The sequence below is a fragment of the Vulpes lagopus genome, chromosome 8 (assembly GCF_018345385.1).
Source record: "Vulpes lagopus strain Blue_001 chromosome 8, ASM1834538v1, whole genome shotgun sequence".
NCBI classification, from domain to species: Eukaryota; Metazoa; Chordata; class Mammalia; order Carnivora; family Canidae; genus Vulpes; species Vulpes lagopus.
Genome location: NC_054831.1, coordinates 84,810,786 through 84,830,202, shown reverse-complemented (window position 1 = coordinate 84,830,202; position 19,417 = coordinate 84,810,786). Strand labels below are relative to the sequence as shown.

Sequence of the window (19,417 nt, the reverse complement as noted above, 5' to 3'; positions counted from 1 at the left end):
GAGAGGGAGAAAATGGTGATTATAGATGGGGGAGTTAGTTGTGAGAATAAAGAAACCTTTCTGTTCAGTCCTTTTTCCTAACTCTGTTCAGGGAGTCAGGTTGTTTGATGACATTTGCACACATTTGACTACAGTATACCTGTGCAGTTTTAACCCACAGTGCCAATGTGAAGCTCTACTTGAATTCGGCTCTTGACTTGCCTTTGCCTTTGCTTTTTTCTAATAATAGAAATAACTTCCTATAAAGTAGAGATAGCAATTTGGTACTTGTTTGTAAACCTGTTGATCATTGAGGGAATGATTTATTTTATTTTAATTTTTTTTTAAATTTTTTTTTTTTTAATTTATTTATGATAGTCACAGAGAGAGAGAGAGAGAGGCAGAGACACAGGCGGAGGAAGAAGCAGGCTCCATGCACCGGGAGCCTGATGTGGGATTCGATCCCGGGTCTCCAGGATCGCGCCCTGGGCCAAAGGCAGGCGCCAAACCGCTGCGCCACCCAGGGATCCCCGAGGGAATGATTTAAATGCCTTTCCTGTCCCTTGCTATGTATTCACCAGTGATGGAGTATATGAAAACTAGGACCAACTTTTCAGTTATATTTTTGGCATTCTACAGTTTGTCTTGAACCACCAAAGGAATTACTGATTCTTATAGTCTTGGGTTGCCTACTGATTTTTTTTTTTTTAATTTTTATTTATTTATGATAGTCACAGAGAGAGAGAGAGAGAGAGGCAGAGACACAGGCGGAGGAAGAAGCAGGCTCCATGCACCGGGAGCCCGATGTGGGATTCGATCCGGGGTCTCCAGGATCGCGCCCTGGGCCAAAGGCAGGCGCCAAACCGCTGCGCCACCCAGGGATCCCGCCTACTGATTTTTGTATCTGAAGTCATATCCAGAATCCGTTCCTTTGTGCAATTTTTTTGTTCTTTGGGAATGGGGGGGAGGTGGTCTGAACCTGACCGCTTTAAGCACCAAAGAAAGAAATGGATTGGTTTTATTGGAGATTCTTTGGGGAGAAATATCTTGGGGAAACCTGTATTAATGTAGATCCTGGTGTTTACCTAAAGCTTTGGGATCTGAGCACTTTACTATAGGTTTTGGGAATGCTTACTTTTGGACATTTTTTAAGTCACCAACCTGCCCTACTCCCTAAGTTAATGAAATCATGATTTTATTTTATTTATTTATTTTTGTTTAAAGATTTTATTTATTTATTCATGAGAGAGACAGAGGCAGAGACATAGGCAGAGGGAGAACCAGGCTCCCTGTGGGGAGGCTGATACGGCACTCGATTCCAGGGATCATGCCCTGAGCCAAAGGCAGATGTTCAACCACTGAGCCACCCAGGCATCCTGAAATCATGATTTTAATTGAACTAAAGGTTTTTCAAATATGTACAAATCTTCAGGATTATCTGTGTCATATATATGATAAAGTCTTGTGATTCATGTGGAGTGACATATCTGGCAGTACTTTAAATCTTTAAAGTAGCTCAAAACATGTAAATTGTGGTTGAGTTTAATTAGCTCCAGAAATTTGTAAAGAGAAACTTCACTTTCTGTTCGGAACCTGAGTTTTCTTTGGAGTTCAAATTCAAAGCCTTCATTAAAGCATACTCTCTGAGTGCTTTCTTTAGATAAGTGGTGAAGAAAAATATAAAGAAGGAGCTTCTGATTGTAGGCCGAGACATAGGCAGGGAGAAGCAGACTCCCTGCAAGGATCCCAGTGTGGGACTCAATCCCAGGACTCCAGAATCATGACCTGAGCCAAAAGCAGATGCTTAACTGACTGAGCCACCCAGGCGCCCCAATGCATATTTTTTTAAAAGTATTATTAAATGTTTGCTGAGTGTCCGGATTACACATGGTATGTCTGTGGAGGCTTTTTGTTCTTACTTTCATACTTATATACAGTCGATTGTATTCGCTATATGCCATGCACTGTTACATGCAGTGAAGACAGAATTAGCAAAGGCTCTGATGGGAATGGAACTTATATTCTGGTGAATGGAAGAGGGCAGCATATAATAAACAATATAATTTATGCATGCTTAAAAGTAAAATATCTTGGAGTAAGGAGACCAGAATGATGGGAGTGTACAATCTATTTTATATAGTATTGACAGGGAAGGTTTTTCTTATAAGGTTATTTGAGCAGAAGCCTGAAGGGAGTGAGGGAGCAAGCTCCCTATACATCTGGGAGCAGAGGATTCCAAGCAAAGGAACTAGCAAATACAAAAACCTGAAGGTGAGACTTCAGTTGACCAGTTGGGAGAATAGCAAGGAGGCCATTTCATCTAGAGCTGAGTGAGGTAGAGAATACTAAGAGAAGAAATCAGGGAAGAGACGAGGAATAGATTTCATAGGGCCTTGGAATTGGGAGTTTGGAGATGGTTTTGAACAGATGAATTGCATGATCTGATTCATACTTTAACAGGACCAGACTGGATACTATATTGAAAATAGATTAGAGGTGACTTAGTTGGTTAAACGTCAGACTCTTGATTTTGGCTCAGGTCATAATCTCTGGGTCATGGGATTGAGATTGTATCGGGCTCTGTTCTCAGTGAGGAGTCTGCTTGAGATACTCTCCCTCTGCCCCCCTCAAAATAAATCTTAAAAAAAAATTATAGAGGAGAAGGGTGGAAACTTGGAGATATATTAGAAGGCTGTTACATTATCCAGGTGAGAGATTGATAGTATCTTGGACAGGGCAGTGCCAGTGGAGGTGGTCAGACACTGGATATATTTTAAGGTAGAGCCAAAGACAGTTGGGTGTGGAGATGAAAGAGACGACTCAAACTTTTGGCTCCTCCTTCCTTCCCACATGTATCACTCATTTTCCTCTTGGAGAGATCTGGAATGGGCTCATAGGAGAGGGGTCATTTCACCTGGACTTTGAAGGTTACAATTTTGCTTGATTAGGGCTGAGCCAGGGGGGAGAACATTTCAGATCAAATAAATAGTGGGGACAAATGTCTGGAAGTAGAGTGGTAAAGGAGGCTGGGGTGAGAAATGAGACTAGAGAGGTCTAAGAGAAAAGAGTTAAGGCTAAAATGGATGAAATTTTCATTGTTTCTCCTCACTTTGTGTAAGTACTACTTGTTCTGGGTAAGTGGTTATTCCTACTGTCAATGCTATTCATTTAGTGTGATTTCCACCCAGCATTCCGTGTATACTGTGTTTCACAGAGATTCCACATGTTTATGGGAACAGATGTGCTATTGGTCATTCATTAGTCAATTTTTCCTACTTGATCTTAATGTTTCAAAAGTAATTTTAAAAGCAAATTGAAAGTTTGGTTTGTGATACCCAAGTAGAGGTACTGAATAGACAGTTGGATATATGAATCTGGTACTCCAGGCTAGTGAAATACAATTGAGAATTATTTAAAAATTGTCAGTTTCTAGGTGTCATTTAAAGTTATAGAACTGGATTTAATCAACTAAGGAGAAAGGGCAGCTAGAGAAAGAATGAATGAGATTCATGGACCAAGCCCATCAGCACTGTAGCTGGATGTAAAACTCTTTCCAGAGGTGTGGACAGTGTGTAGTGTTGAGTCCAAAGAACTAAGTGAGTGCCCATGTGGGCAAGCCTGTGCTGAGAAGGAGCTTACTCCCTCCATAGTTAGGAGGCTGTTCAGGCCCTTGGTTTTGTGGTGGCAGCTGGAGCTGTCAGCTTACCTACACTTGAGTTAGAAATGCTTTGTGGACTTCTCTTAACTAGTACTGACTCTGGAGTTGGGCAAACCTGGTCTGCTGAGGGAAGCAGGTTTGTTCCTTTGGGGAGGGGTTGCAGGAGGTAGAGGCTGATATCAGGTTAGGCTCAGAGCTGAGTGCTCTGTACTGCAGGGGAGTGGTTGAACACAGTTCATTTACAGCAAAGAAGATAAGCAGCCCTGCTGTGCATCTGTGGTATCTTGAGTCATATTTGAGGGTGGTGGGACGTTACATGGGTGAACACAAACATGCCTACTAGTTTTGAAGGTTAAAAGTTTCCTAAAGGGATTTTATAATGACTACTTTATCCATATACATTCTCACATATGCACACACATAAATATGTGCACTTTCCTACCCTCTTTCAGTATATACTAAGAAAAGTTTTAACTTTTAGAATTTTTTTTAGTTCATCCTGAAGATTTTTAGCAAGTAGTAGGTATTGCTTTTCTTTACTCGGATATGTGCAGCATAATGTCTTGACATAATAATTAAGGATGTAAACTCTGGAATCAGACAAATATGAATTTGAACTCCAACCCTGCTGCTTACTACACATTGGATAAATTACTTAGTGCCTCTAAGCCTAAATCCATTCTTCTATAAAATGGTAACAACAACAGTATTGATGGAGAGGGAGAGGAAGTAATCCCTTTCTTATCTGCCTAAGTATGGAACCAACTGAAAGGCAGATTGAGATAAAAAATTGTTTTAAAGATTTTATTTATTTATTCATGAGAGAGAGAGAGAGGGGAGAGAGAGGCAGAGACATAGGCAGAGGGAGAAGCAGGCTCCATGCAGGGAGCCCGATTTGGGACTTGATCCCAGGTCTCCAGGATCAGGCCCCAGACTGATGGTGGCGCTAGACCGCGGAGCCACCAGGGCTGCCGAGATAAAAATTTTTATATATTTTTTCTCTATTAGTTAAATATAATGTTGAAGAATATGGCTTCAGTATGCAGCAATAACAGCAGTTTCTGAATGGATCCAGAATTAGGCATACTGATGAGATTAATTTCTCCAGCAAATCTCTGCATTTGTGGGACAACCACAGGTCTTTTGCTGCAGAGGCACGCTGAGACTGTCAAACAAATGGGAAAATACGTACCTGTTGCAAGCAGGCAGATCCTGGCAGAGCAGAAGGGGTTGAGCAACATTACTTTTTTCCCGGTCAGAAAATCCACTAATCTTCCTGAGAATAAATTGAGGCCAGGGCTATAGCTGAGGAACACCGGAGGTGAGGAGGATAAGCATTTCTCCTTTTAAACATTTCTACCTTTTGTAGGGAGGGAGCGGCAGTAATCTCTGTACTCACCGTGGGGCTTGAACTCACAACCCTGAGATCAAGAGTCTCATGTTCTACCAACAGATCCAGCCAGGCACCCCCCCCCCCCCCCCCCCGCTGCCAGATGCCTACCTTTTAACATTATACATGTAAATCATTTGACACTATGCATTTATTATCAAGTAAATGCTCAATAAATAGAAGATTTGTTGTTTACATATGGTGGATGCTCAGGAGCGACTTACTATTGAGCATATTGCCACCAAATGTTTATAAGATAAAGTGTTTTTTTAAATTTGGAAAAAAATTGAAGATAAATATACAAAGCTAACTTAATGAACACCTGTTCACTACCCAGGATTAATGTTAATATTTTGTAATATTTACTTTTTCATTATTATTTTACAAAAATAAAACAATACTAATGAAATTGACATCTCCTTTGTAACTTCCTTTCCAAGCCCACCTCAGTTTTCTTCCCATTCACCAGAAGTAACTACTGTCCAGTTTTTTGTATGTATCTTTCCATTCCATGTTTTTTGGCATCTTATATTTAACAAATAACATCATAGTGTTCGTATCTTTCAGTAACTTTTTTTTTTTTAAGTTCTCCCCACACTAATATATGTAGTTCACTCATTTAAATTACTCTAGGGTATTCCATAAGAACAAAGGACCCATTATCTATAGCTTCAGTATATATCATGTCAGTGTGCCCAGAGGGCCCAGTGACTTCTTCCATGCATAGCATAAATACAACCATTGGTAGGGCTAGTTGAGGGGCTCAAGTATGCAAGTGCCAGCAGATTAGTGATGTCTGCTGCTCTGCTGCTCTTATTTCCTAATAGCCATGGATTCCTTGGTGAAGCCATCTCATGAATTTCATGGCCTCTCCCTGTGTTTTAAAAGTAGAGATCAAATATTCTTCATAGAGCCAGAACTAGAATCAGGGAAAGAGAGGAAGATGAGTAGGAACCCAAGATTCTAGATTCCAACCACAATAATCACTTTACCCTGAAAGAAATGGAGGTTGCTGTACTGTAGTTGAATATTCCTAGTAGCTGGGCCTTAAAAGTTAGTAGTCTTATGAAATGATAACCCTCCTAAACACCAACTCTTTGAATAGAAAGATTGTAAGTGGCTCCTAAGTGATCTAGCATCTGGAAATTGAAGAAAGGGCTAAATGAAAACCACCCTTTGAATCATGTTTGCAAAGAAGTGTGCCAAGTGCTCTTTTATTATTCCAGTGTCATTATAAATTTAATTGGTGTTATGTCAGCTACTTAGATCAGAGCTAATAGCATATTAAACTCCATTCTGTTTGTACCAGTTCCATGGTAACTTGGGTGTGTGTAGAGTTGGGACAAGTGGCAGCTGTGACGTCTGGTCTGTAGAGTAATTTCATCATGGTATGAGCTCCTGGATCACCCCAGATGGAGAAGTGTCACTGGGTGATGTGAGCTGACCTCCTGGTGCCCTTTAGAGTACTGCAAGCAATGTGAGCAAAGACTCTAGGTTGTTTGACCTAGAGGTTTAGCTTAGAGTTTGAGAACCGTAGTAATCTTTGGTGATACTGAGAGGTATAACTATTATTTTTCCTTTTCTTTTTCTTAATGAAAAGAAAGCACATTTGGGGGGGAAAGCTTTATAAATAGCTCTTTGATTTTGTATATTTGTAGTTCTCCAGTTCTGCCCTCTGCTGACCTAGACAAATCAGCAAAGGGAGGTGCCTATGAGTCATCAATCTGTGCTTGTGGTAGCTTTGAGCTCTTGCTTGTTTTCACTGTTCCCATTCCTTTTATGGGTTTCCGGTTGCCATATCTCTATTTTTTTAGTTGTATAAATATGTTCCTCAATTGGAAAGTAGTAATGTGAGCACATAGAAGTTTCCTTACCCTTGTTTGTTCATTAGTTCTCCCAAAGTACTTAATTAACTCATTAATCTAAATATTTAGTGCTTACACTTATGATAACATTAAAGTTAGTTTTCAGAAATTAATACGTCAGTTTATTTTACCTTGGCCCGTTTGTGTGTGATTCTCTTAAGTTTTTGGGTAGAGCAAAGACTGATTTGTTGTGAAAGTAATTCATTAGGAGCTTGCCTTGCTATGCCTGTTTTTAAGATTTATTTAGTTGTTTTAGAGAAAGAGAGAGCATGACCAGAAGGGGCCATAGGGAGAGGGGGAAAGAATGACAAGCAGACTCTATGCTGAGCATAGAGCCTGACATGGGGCTCAACTCGGGGCTCAATCTCAAGACTCTGAGATCACTACTTAAGCCAAAACCAAAAGTTGGAGGCTTAACTGACTGCACCATGCAGGCACTCCACCATGCTTGTTTTTAAACACCGGGCTTTTATGCCCTGTCTTTTCTTCTTGGTTCAGCATTTTGAGAAGACTGGGAATTTCTTTTTATTTTTAATTGAGGTAAAGTTCATGTGACATAAAATTGCAATATTGTGCAACCATCTCCACTCTCTGATTCTAGAACATTTCATCACCCCCCAAAAGAAACCCTTACCCATGGTCATGGGCCATTTTCCCTCTCCTCCAGCACCCAGCAGTCTTATCTGTTGTCTGTATAGATTTGCCTATTATTATATTCATATAAATGGATCATACAGTGTGTGGATTTTAGTATCTGGCTTCTCTCACTTAGTTCCATGTTGTCAAGGTTTATCCATGTTGTAGCATGAGTCAGAACTTCATTCCTTTTTATGGCTGAACAGTAAGCATTCCCTTGTAGGAGTATATCACACTTTGTTGTTTCCATTTTTGGGCTATTGTGAATAGTGCTGCTATGAACATTCAGAAGTTTTGTTTGGACACCTGTTTTCATTTCTCTTGAGTATACACCTAGGAGTGGAATTGCTGGGTCATGTGACAGTTTTAGCTTCTAACTTCTTAAGGAATGGCTGAACTGTTTTCCATAGCAGCTGCATCATTTTACATTCCCACCAGCAGTATATGAGAGTTCTGATATCTCCACATCGTTTTCAGTACTTATTTTCTGGTTTTTATATAGTCATCCTGGTAGGTACAAAGTAGTGTCTCGTGGGGTTTTTTAAGTTTTTTGTTTTTTTTTATTTTTATTTATTTGAGGGAGAGAGAGAGAGAGAGTGCAAGAGCACACACTACAAACAGGAGTTGGGGAAGCAGAGGGGAGGTGGATGGGGAAAGAATTCTCAAGCAGACTCTGGCCTGAGTGCCAAGCTCATGAGGGGCCTGATCTCATGACCAAAGATCATGACCCGAGTTAAAACCAAGAGCTGGACACTCATCCACCCGAGCTGCCCAGGCACCCCTCATTGTGGTTTTTATTTGCATTTCCCAAAGGATGAATAAGGTTGAACATCTTTTGTTGTGCTTATTGAACATTTATATATATATATATTTTTGAGAAATGTCCTTTTAAGTCCTTTACCCATTTTTTAATCCTGTTATCTTTTTGTTGTTAAGTTGCAAGAAAATTGAAATTCTTGATTTGCTTGGAGCAGAGAGTAGCACTGAAATGACTTCAGGTGGTTGCCTCACGTACCTCCCTGTATTCTTGCCCTCACAGTTGAGTCAGGCGCACCTCCACTTCCAAGAATTTGAGGTGTTGCCCTTACTTCCTCTCTGAGAAGGCACACCCTTTTCCACCTACTCTTATCATGCCTGCGGGCCAAACTCCACTGTACATACTGTTGATTGGATTCTCTAGCTCTTGTAAGACTAGGGCAAACTAAAGAAAGGCACCCTGAAGTAGTAAAACTTACCTATTTGCTCATTTGGAAGGCTTGTAGAGAGAGTATTTGGCCGAGAGAGTCCCAGAGTTACAAGAAGATTGTAACAGATTCCTCTAGTCTATAAAAAATAAGCACAATAGTAATTGAAGATTGGAGACATCTGGGGAGCAAATGGGAGGTAAGGAAGTAGAGGGAGCTACTAAAATGTTTGGTTCAAGAAATTGTGCTAAGAAGGGAAGGAGAGAAAGGGGAGAGTACCTGCAGGGAATGTGAGTACACGAAAGTGTTTTTTAAATAATCTGCCTCAACAAGAAAGATTTTGCAGAGAAAGAGAAATTGAAAATTAAGAAAAAAGGAAAAGGCTTACTGCAGCAGTGAGTTTTGAGAGGGTGAGTGGAGATTGAACCAGTGCCCAAGTGGAAGGGTTGTGTTCTGACAGAAGCAGGGACACTAATGCATTTTAACACAGGGGAGAGAAGAGGATATATGTATAGGTGTGGGTCAGGTAGTAGATGTGGTAGCAGGGGGAAGAGTGAATTCTCATGAGATTGCTTGTATTTTCTCAGTGACCTGAGATGGAGAGGGGAGGACAGAGTGAATATAGGAGATTTGAGGAGACAAGATAAAGTATGAAATAGTTATTTTGGAGAATACACAAGTGACCTTATTAAAGTAGTTTAATAGGATAGTAGGACAATGTTGAGTGCTCATTTGAGATTCATGGTCCTGAATTTAAAGTGAAACCATTCTGTGCATTTAAGTGTTCTTCTCTAGCAACATGTAGGTACAGTCATGGAGTAGGCAAAGGGTTGGGTTTAACTTGGGTTGGCATTTGCCAGGCAGGTGCAACAGAGGGAGAGCAGAGCAAAGAAGAAAAGGATGTTTGTAAGGGGTTAATATAAATGATGTACTGTGGAAGCTTAGTTTGGTAGGGTGGGTAGTGGGGGAAAGGACATGGAAACAATAATGTATAATGAAAAACTTGTCATTGAGATGAGGTTGAAGAAGTGCTGGAGTTGGGGCACCTGGGTGGCTCAGTTGGGTTAAGCCTCTGCTATCAGCTCAGGTCATGATCCCTGGGTCCTGGGATCAAGCCCCATGTTGGTCTCTCTGCTTGATGGGGAGCCTGCTTCTCCCTTTCCCTCTGCCTGCCACTCCCCCTGCTGTGCTCCCTCTCTCCTTTCTCTCTTTGTCAAATAAATAAAATCTTAAAAAAAAAAAAAAAGTGCTGGAATTGAGTTTTCAGATAAAGCAGGCTGGAAAAATACAAAGTAGTGGTGGTGAACCTGAAATTTTGGAGATGGCACAGTTGATGGTGATGACATGGTACCTAGGGCATGACTGTGGGCAGGTGGCTGAGGTGGAGTGAAGTAAAAATTGCAAGGGGATGGGACGTCATGGTATTGGATGGATCATCTGCATTCTTGTTGGAGGCACTTTGAGTGGTGCCTCCACCACTGCTGTGGTGGAAAGGAAGACAGTGAGCCATTAGTGAATGAAGGACAGTATTCCGGAAATTATAGATTGCAGTAACAGGAAGGTGGGGAGAGGATGATGATAAGGCATGATGCCACAAACTTCAAGGACCAGAATTTTGAAGGAAAAAAGAAAATGGTTTGGCACTAGGCTGAATGAATGGATGGATGGATGGATGGATGGATGGATGGATGGATAGATGGAAATTTGGGCTTTTATTAGGTAGCTTTCATCGAAAGTTAAACATCTCTGAAATCTCTACCTGTTGGAATCAGTTCTTTTAAGACTTCTTTTTAAAGATTTTGAGAGAGAGTGTGTGAGCGAGCAAGCATGAACGGGATGAGGGGCAGAGGAAGAGGGAGAAGCAGGCGCCCCACTGAGCAGGGAGCTTGATCGGGCCTTGATCCCAGGACCCTGGAATCATGACCTGAGCCGAAGGCAGATACTTAACCAACTGAGCCACCCAGGGATCTAAGACTCACTTTTTTTCCTTAAGAACAGAGACTGACAGACTATAGCTTACTGGCCAGATCCAACTTGCTGCTTGTTTTTGTGTTTTTAGAACATAGCTGTTATCCTCATTTGTTTATACTGCATGCATAGTTTACACATTGTCTATGGCAGCTTTTATGCCATGGTGATAGAGTTGAGTAGTTGGTTGTGACAGAGACTACAAAGATATTGACTATCTGGCCCTTTATAGAAAAAGTCCAGTTTGCTGACTCTCACTTTTGAACCTTGGTTCTCAAACTTAAGTGTGCCTCAGAATCACCTGGAGGGCTTGAAAACACAGATTGCTGGGCCCCATCTCTAGAATTTTTTGATTCAGTGCATCTGGGTTAGGGCCTGAGATTATGCTTTTTGCACAAGTTCCCAGGAGTTGCTGATGCTGGAAAAATTCCAGGGACCACATTTTAAGAGCCATTGCATTAAGATATTTAAGGTGGTGGTCAGGTTCCTTCTCCTCTTAATCTGTTCTGAGCCACATGTCTCTAACTACTTCAACTGCTTATCACTTGACATGATATATTGGCATGTCTCATCCCATTTAATCCTGGTGCCCTAAAATGTAGTGATGCTTTGGATGTAGCCTCATCAGTGCCATGTGCCTTGAAACAGTTGCCCCTGCTGGTTCTGCACTTACATAGGAGTTTTCTTTCTACTTTCTTCCTGGATTGTCTGTTGGGCTGGGCTTTCTCTGGGACTTAAATGAAGCTGATGTGTTAGGGAGGGCAACACTGGTATTGATCACCCAAAGCATAGGGGGACTGCAGGGAAGAAGTAAGAATCCTTCTTTCCCCACCCTTTCCTTCAGTGAATTAATTAATTAATTTCTTCCTTCCTTCCTTCCTTCCTTCCTTCCTTTCCTTTCCTTTCCTTTCCTTTCCTTTCCTTTCCTTTCTTTCTTTCTTTCATTTTACTTATTTATTCATGAGATACAGAGAGGGGGTGTGGGGAGCAGAGACACAAGCAGAGGGAGAAACAGGCTCTGTGCAGGGAACCTGACAGTGGGACTTGATCCCGGGTCTCCAGGATCACGCCCTGGGCTAAAGGCGGTGCTAAACCACTGAGCCACCCAGGCTGCCTTCAGTGTATTTCTGCCATAAGGTGTTGAGTCGTGTCGAGGTTTGTCTTGGGTAGATTAAGCATGCAATCACAGGTGGGATTTGGGATTCTGGCCCCACACAGTAGCAATGTCAGAGTCTCTTTGCAGGGAAGAGAACACCTGGGAGAAAAACCGTTCAGTTTTTCTAGGTTCAGTGTCTAGCTGAACCACATTTTTTTAGCAGAGGAACTTTTGAAAGCAGTTAATGAAATTTGCAGAGACAGTTACTCCTTAGATTTATTTCTCTTATATTCTCCCAGTCAATGGCTAAAACTGTTTTCTCATTCCTTGAGCTTGTCTCCCAGTCTTATGTTATAGTTCACAAGTTCCCGTATTGCCTAGTTGTGTCATTAATGGTGCAGTGAATGTACTCCAATGAGTTCCCAAGTAGACATGTGTCTGTGGATCAGTCTCTTAGCTTTCAGTTCCCGGTCAGGCAAGGCCTGTCTTTCCCGCCTCTGGTGAGTGCTCCTCACCCATTCACTTGCACTTTCAGAGCTCTGCAGTGCTCCTGCTTGCTACAGCTCTGCCACCTCGGTCTCATTTCCCTTCCTGACTTCTCTGATCCTGTCTCGTTGCCTTTCTTATTTTCTCTTCCTCCTTTTGTTTCTGTGCCTTTGTCACATTTTACCTCCATCTGCCAAGACATGCCTTCTCAGCCTTCGGTGAATTCTTGGCCTCTTACTAAACTTCCCCAGTGTGGGCAGCTGGCATCCTCCGGCCATTTTAGAGTTCTGCAAACTGAGAGAGCATGAGAGTGAGGCTCTGGGTTTCTAATTTGGGAGTCATGGGTGCAACAATGAGAAGGTGGCCTTTGCTTCACATTTTTTTGATTAATTAGTAGAGTTTGAAGTTGGCAGTGGCCTGCAGAAGCTGGCAGCCATGGATTCAGCATAAGGGGAGAAGTGTGTGGTCAGGGTAGGTCAGTCTCAGGATCTGAAACATGGGACTCAGAGCAGAGGGTCTCTGAATGATCTCATAGAATATCAGGAGCAGAAGGGAATCAAGATGCCCATTTTTACTGCCCCTGTAGCCTGGATTAGAAGCATGGGACAAGCCACAAGGTCTGCTTTTATCCACCATATCTCCCCTGTCCCTTATCCCAGCTCTATTTTACCCATCTTACGTTTTGTCTTTGAGATGAGTTCATCTCAAAAGTAAAAGCTCTGTGACTAATGGGGGAGTAGGGATACTGGTACGGTCTAAATCCTCATTTTACAGATGGGGAGTAGAGGATGAGAGAGGAAAACTGCTTTCTATACCCTAAGAAATGGCAGAGAGGAAAAATATTAGAGAAAGGGGAAACAAAGTCCCTAAGGGAAAAAAGTCAATAAGATAGCATCACAAGATGAATTACCCTCAAGGGTCTGAGAGATTGTCATGTCAGAAGAGTTGTAAAGACTTGAACCTCTTTCCTTCATGGAAGGTTATAAATGGAACACTGGCTCCTCAGACTGACTTCCAGAAAGAAGAACCTCGGGGGGATGAGCAATAACTCCAGCAATGTCATTTCCCTGGCCATGGTGAGCCCCACAGGAAATCTCAGAATTTAACTATAGAGCACGGCCCACAAGAATGTCCCTGCACTCAGAGCTCTGTGGTTTGATTTCACTAGAGAATTTCCTAGGAAAAAGGTTCTGAGGGAGATTGCTCAGCAAGACAGAAAAAATGCTGCAGTGAGGCCAGCAAATGCGTTCCTGGGACTCCTGCTGGAAGGTGTGGGTTTGAAAGGCTTTCTGGAGTTTACACAGCAGCCATAATCGCCTTGTAGCTCACAGTAGCCCTGGTCAGTCTCCAAGCACTTTCTCAAGGATTTCCAACTCCAAGACATGGGAAATGGGGATAGTTTGTTTTATAATTTTACAAGTTGATCTAATAAAGGGCTTGACCCTTAGGGCCTGTTCTGTTTGTGGAAGCAAGCCTCTAATTTTCCCAGGGACATCAGTGACGGTTGAGTTTTAGACCTATGTTTACCTGGGGGCAGAGGTTTGCAGGCAGTGCCCCAAATTGAAAACCATCTTGAAGGAGACAGTCATGTTCTGCCTTTGCTTGCTCTGTTGATATGTCTCATTCATTCACGTTATAAACGTGAGTTTATATTGGGGCAGGCAGTGCCCCAAATTGAAAACCATCTTGAAGGAGACAGTCATGTTCTGCCTTTGCTTGCTCTGTTGATATGTCTCATTCTTTCACGTTATAAACGTGAATGGCACGTATAAAGGCAGCAGCATGCATGCAGATACATCAGTAAGTCGTCATTGCTCATAATAAATGCACTTTTATTTAGCAGGTATTGAGTTCCTCTCATGTATCAGCCATTTTTCTAGACAGTGGGGTATCAGCAAACAGAACAAAGCCTTGCCCTCGTTGACTTCTCTTTCTTGTAAGGGAAGATGGACAAATACTGTCACTTCCAGTGGCGACAGGTGCTGTGTAGGCAAATCAGGGTGAGAATAGGGAGCATGGAGCTGTCATATATTCATGAGATGGCATTTGAGAAAGGCCTGAAGGAAGCAAGCGAGCAAGTGTGTATATGTGAGGAAGAGTGTTCCTAAAAGAGCCAAAGGGCCAAAGCCAAACAGGAGCATGGCTGGTGGGTTGGAGGGGCAGCTCAGAGTCGAAGGTGCAGGCCAGTGTGGCTGGAGCCGAGTGGGTGACAGGGAATTGAGGTCAGAGTGAAAAGGAGACTAAACATGGCTTTTGAAAATGTTTTTTGCCTTTTATTTTGAAATGGGCAACCATTGGAGGGTTTAAAATGTTAACAGAGGACTCTGGGCACTGTGTGGAGAAGAAACTAATAGGGATCAAAAGACAGACGAAAGGAGACCACTTAGGAGGCTATCTATACATTAAGGTCAGATTCTGGATACATATTGAGAGTAGTGCTCATAGGATTTGTTGGTTGATTGGATGTCAGATATAAAAGATTAAAAAATGACACCAAAGGTTTTAAGCATTTGCAAGAATGGAGTTGTCATTTACAGAAATGGGGAAGACAGGTCCACAGAATTTCTGATTTGACTAATAGTTTTAGGGAAAAAAGTGTGGAAATTCAAGAAAGAAAATTTTGATTTAATCATTGGTTCTTTAATTTTCTGCATCCTTTCTGACAGTCTTGTTTGTATTTGGAATCCTTGTACCACAATTTTCTGGGGCGAAGTCCAGGTCATAGTATATCAACCTAAAGGAATCCTTACCCAGACCTCTGTGATTCAGCGTGGGTACAGAAGAACTTTGGGTAGATTGTGTCTCTGGGACATCCCTCACTTCCTGGTTTTGTAGGGCTGCTTGACAAATTACTACATATTGGTTGGTTTAAAATAACAGAAAATTATTCTCGTATGTTTTAGAACAAAATCAAGGTGTCATGGGGCCACAGTCCCTCTGAAGCCTCTGGGGAAAAATCCTTGTTTCCTCTTCCTAGCTTGTGGTGGTTGCCAACCACTCTTAGTCTTCCTTGGCTTATAGATTGATCCTTCCTTTGTCTCCATCAAGGGATGGCATTCTGTGTATGTCCCTTCCATAGCCTTATAAGGACACTAATCATTAGATTTAGGACCTATCCCAACTCAGTATGACCTCATTTTAATTTGGTTACTTCTGTGAAGACCCTATTTTCAAATAAAACACATTCACAGGTGGTGGTGGGGGTGGTGATGGGGAGTTGGGACTTCAACATGTCTTTTAGTGAGAGACCATTCAATGCATATCATATACTCTGATTCAGGTTTGATTATGAAGGTCTTCTTGGCTTAGGTGTGTTTGAAGATGAGACAGGAACTATTGAAAACGTTAGAAAACAGGTTCTTTTGGGCAGTCCCGGTGGCTCAGTGGTTTAGCACCGCCTCCAGCCCAGGGTGTGACCCTGGAAGACCCAGGATCAAGTTCCACATTGGGCTCCCTGCGAGGAGCCTGCTTCTCCCTCTGCCTGTGTCTCTGCCTCTCTTGCACTGTCTCTCAAGAATAAATAAATAAAATCTTTAAAAAAAAAAAAAAAAAGATCCTTTTGTGCAAGAGATGACCCACTCACCTATTAGGATGAGATGAAAATTTTAATGTGCAGTAAGTTTACTAAGTTAATTAAAAATTGAAAGATAGGTTTATTTTGCATTATTTTTTTAAACTTGAAGAGTTTAGGTTAGGCAATGGTAAAAATCATGGAAAAAAAATCACAAAACTGAAACTGGAAGATAGAAGAGCAGAGAATGACAAATTTTATTTTTATTTTTTATTTTTTTAAAGATTTATTTATTTATTTATTTATTTATTTATTTATTTATAGACAGAGAGAGGCAGAGACACAGGCAGAGGGAGAAGCAGGCTCCATGCCAGGAGCCTGACATGGGACTCCATCCCGGGACTCCAGGATCGCGCCCTGGGCCAAAGGCAGGTGCTAAACCGCTGAGCCACCCAGGGATCCCCAGAATGATGAATTTTAAGATAAGAATTATAATCTGAATTTGATTGTCCAGAGGCCCATGTAGTAGGTAGAAAAGCTCCAGCTGATGTTCTAAGTTTACTGTTTCGACAACTGAGGCAGCAAGTTGGCAGAGATGGAATTGCAGAGGATTTGGGTCCCTGAGCGCCAGCTGATGCTGTGGAGGCATAGCTCCTCTTGCCCCACTGGCCTTCTCCTCAGATTCACACAGAGCTGGGAAGGTGCCCAGATGGTACATGGCACTCACTATTTGCTCTGCTCCCCTTCTGTGCAACACCCAGTACATGTACATTCTTCAGTGGTGTGTCAGGAGTTATTAGTATTTCTCTCTTTAAGTCACCACATGTAAAGTTCCCTTTTTGATATCATAGTAATAGCTGATATCACAGTGATAGCACTGTATCAGGTTTAGCAACATAATAAATTACTTAGCAACAGTATATGTTTGTGGCCAGTATGAATTTTTGTGGAGCGCCTCTTGTTTTGTAAGGAATTGTGTGCAAGTTGGACACATGGGAAACGAGTAAAGAAGATAGAGCCTTTTCTAGCCTTCAGTAAATTTGAAGTTAGGAGAAGACCAACAGGAATCAGAGGTTCACATAACGGATACTGATGTCACAGCATTGGAGCATATAGGAAAAAGTTTCCAAATGTATCATTTAATAAATATCTGGGGACACCTGAGTGGCTCAGTTAAAGCATCTGCCTTCAGCTAAGGTCATGATCTTGGGCTCCAAGCTTAACAGGAAGTCTGTTTCTCCCTCTGCCTCTCCTCCTCTTGCTCATTCTGTCTCAAATAAAATCTTGGAAAAAAAAATTTGGACAGAGTGGGAGAAGTTAGACACAGGGATCTGTAGAAGAACACCAGAGATTTTAATGGTGAAGGCCTCCATTTCTATTTTCCTGCCACAGTGGTTTGGTTGGGCATCAGTTCCTAAGGACAGCCTATCAGGCCAGGCTGCTCACCTGTTCTCTGGCCCAATCTTTCCCTGGTTTTCCAGGTCATCTGTGCACTTTACTGGTCAGAGTGAACTCACAGCCACCAGGGTAAGAGGTATAGGGGTGAGTGAGAGAAGGGCATGGCCTGTACCCTAGCTGCTTAGATCGGGGTGTGTTATTGGCAGACTCCAGTGGTGCCCAGTCACATGTACCCGTAGAGAGGGGACTATTTTGAGTATTCCTCAAAAAGGAAGCCTCATTTCATGTCTTTTAAGTGGGAATGCAGCCACAACTATGTCCTTGGGGCAGGGACTGGTGGTGAAGCCACCATACTTTTTGAGTGACCGACCACAGGACAAATAACGTACAGACATCATTTCCTTTGACTAATCTTTTGTAATCCTGGGCCAGGTGTGGCTCCTGAAGTAAAGTTCTTTGTGTAAGTTGAGATTTTTAATTTAGGACCCAGATGGGGTAGGAGGTAAACTTCCAAAAGGTCTGTTTTACTCAGTGTGTCACTGTCCTGGATTTCTGGCAGGCAGCAGTTTCATTAGAAAAGCAGATTTCATCCTGACTCATCTGCCTTGATGAGATGTGTGAATAAAACTTCTTAGCACTCATGCAGCGTGTCCTCTCACTGGACAGAGCAGAACCCTCTGGTACCCACCCTGTCCATTCTGCAGCAGTGGCAGCTACAGGCACTGGGCCCAGGGCATGGAAAACCTTGAGAGACAGTCTGCTATGAGGCCAGAGCTTTGTACTGGAATTTCCTGGCCTTTGTCTGGTATAACTTCATGTACTGAGACGCCTGTTTTGAGTCCACTTCCTCCTAAGGGAAGAGCACAGCTGCCTTCCACAGAGCACTTCTGCTTCCTGCACCAAATAACCTTTTCCTTCTCCCCCCTCTGAGGCCTGTGGATGGGATGAGGGGAGCACTCTAGGCAGGTGTGTATGTATCTGGCCCCAATAGACAATATGTACTGGAAGTCACTGATCAGAGAAGACAAGCCGTTACCATTGGACATAAAAGCTGCATCTGTGAACCTGATCCATACTCCCTAATTCTGGTTTCTTTTTCATATTGCAGCAGAAAAAATCCTACTTGGAGCGGAGTGTGAAGGAAGCTGAGGACAACATCCGGGAGATGCTGATGGCACGAAGGGCACAATAGGAAATCTCCAGCCGAAGCTTCCTGCCCCCTCCCATTCCTGGCAAGGGCAGTTGGGGGGCCCACGTGGAGAAACTTCTCTTCTGCCCGGGTGGACTTTTTATTTGGATGATCTCATAACCCTGTGTTTTCTACTTCACCATGATACCCTTTCAGACCCCAGTTCTGTATTTTTTATCCTGGCTCTGTCTGCCACCCCTGTCCAGAACACTTTTCTCCCTGGGGGTGAGTCACAAACTCCCAGGAGAGGGAGATGGGAGCCATACAGATAGGGGAGCTCTGCCCAAGCCTATGAACTAGTTATGCTCCTTAGACCAATAAAAGGCATGTGTTCCCCCAGCCACTCTACGAAGTCTGCCTTTCTTGAGCTGAAGGATGAGAACCAAGGGCCAGAGAGGTAGAGGCTTTCAACCTCAACTCCTCCCTGACCTCTTTATTTAAGACTTTGCTGCTGATTTTGTCCCTTTCTGTTCCTTTGAGTAAAATCCCTCACCTCTGAGCCTCCATGCAAATAAGAAGGAAGACCAGGGGGGATAGCTGAATTTAAGTAACCTTGGTGGCTTGTTGCAAATGTTCAAGAAAATGCAGTAATAAAGCAGCAGCACATCCATGGCTGACTCTTTGGCGAGTGTCATAGAAGTGGACACTACAATCCTAAGGCCTCCTTAAAGGCTTAGCTTAGGGACAGTGGTGTACTGGCGCTGGCTTTTACTGGTTCGTGAGAGCCAATTATTAAAAATTAAGTTAGGTATAATAAGGATCATAAATATTCAGACTAAATCTGGTCATTATTTATGTTTATGATGTTAAGACTACTGTATCTGGATCATGGAAATACTACATAATGGAGCACTCTTCTGCTTTTTCTTCCCAACTCTGTGTTCAGAAACATCATGTTGGTAGCTTGAAATCAGCTATTGTGGGACCAATTACTCCATGGAAGCAGGTGATGGATAAAATACGGATCTCTTTTAAAGAGAATTGGTAAATGTTTATGGGCCCATCACTGCTTCACATTTTAAGTGAGCAGAGAGCTGCTGACTACAGCCTCCCAGGG

At 42.4% G+C, this 19,417-nt stretch overlaps 1 protein-coding gene across 2 annotated transcripts in view; it reads left to right on the top strand.

Moving 5' to 3' along the window:
* PFDN1 (prefoldin subunit 1) overlaps nt 1-18,699 on the top strand; it is a 68,586-nt gene extending 49,887 nt beyond the window's left edge. For both annotated transcript variants that reach the window (XM_041766249.1, XM_041766250.1), the window contains exon 4: nt 18,280-18,699. In XM_041766249.1, coding sequence (XP_041622183.1) covers nt 18,280-18,363 — 84 coding nt within the window. In that variant the 3' untranslated portion in view covers nt 18,364-18,699. The remainder of the gene's footprint in view (nt 1-18,279) is intronic.
* Nucleotides 18,700-19,417: the final 718 nt, after the last annotated feature.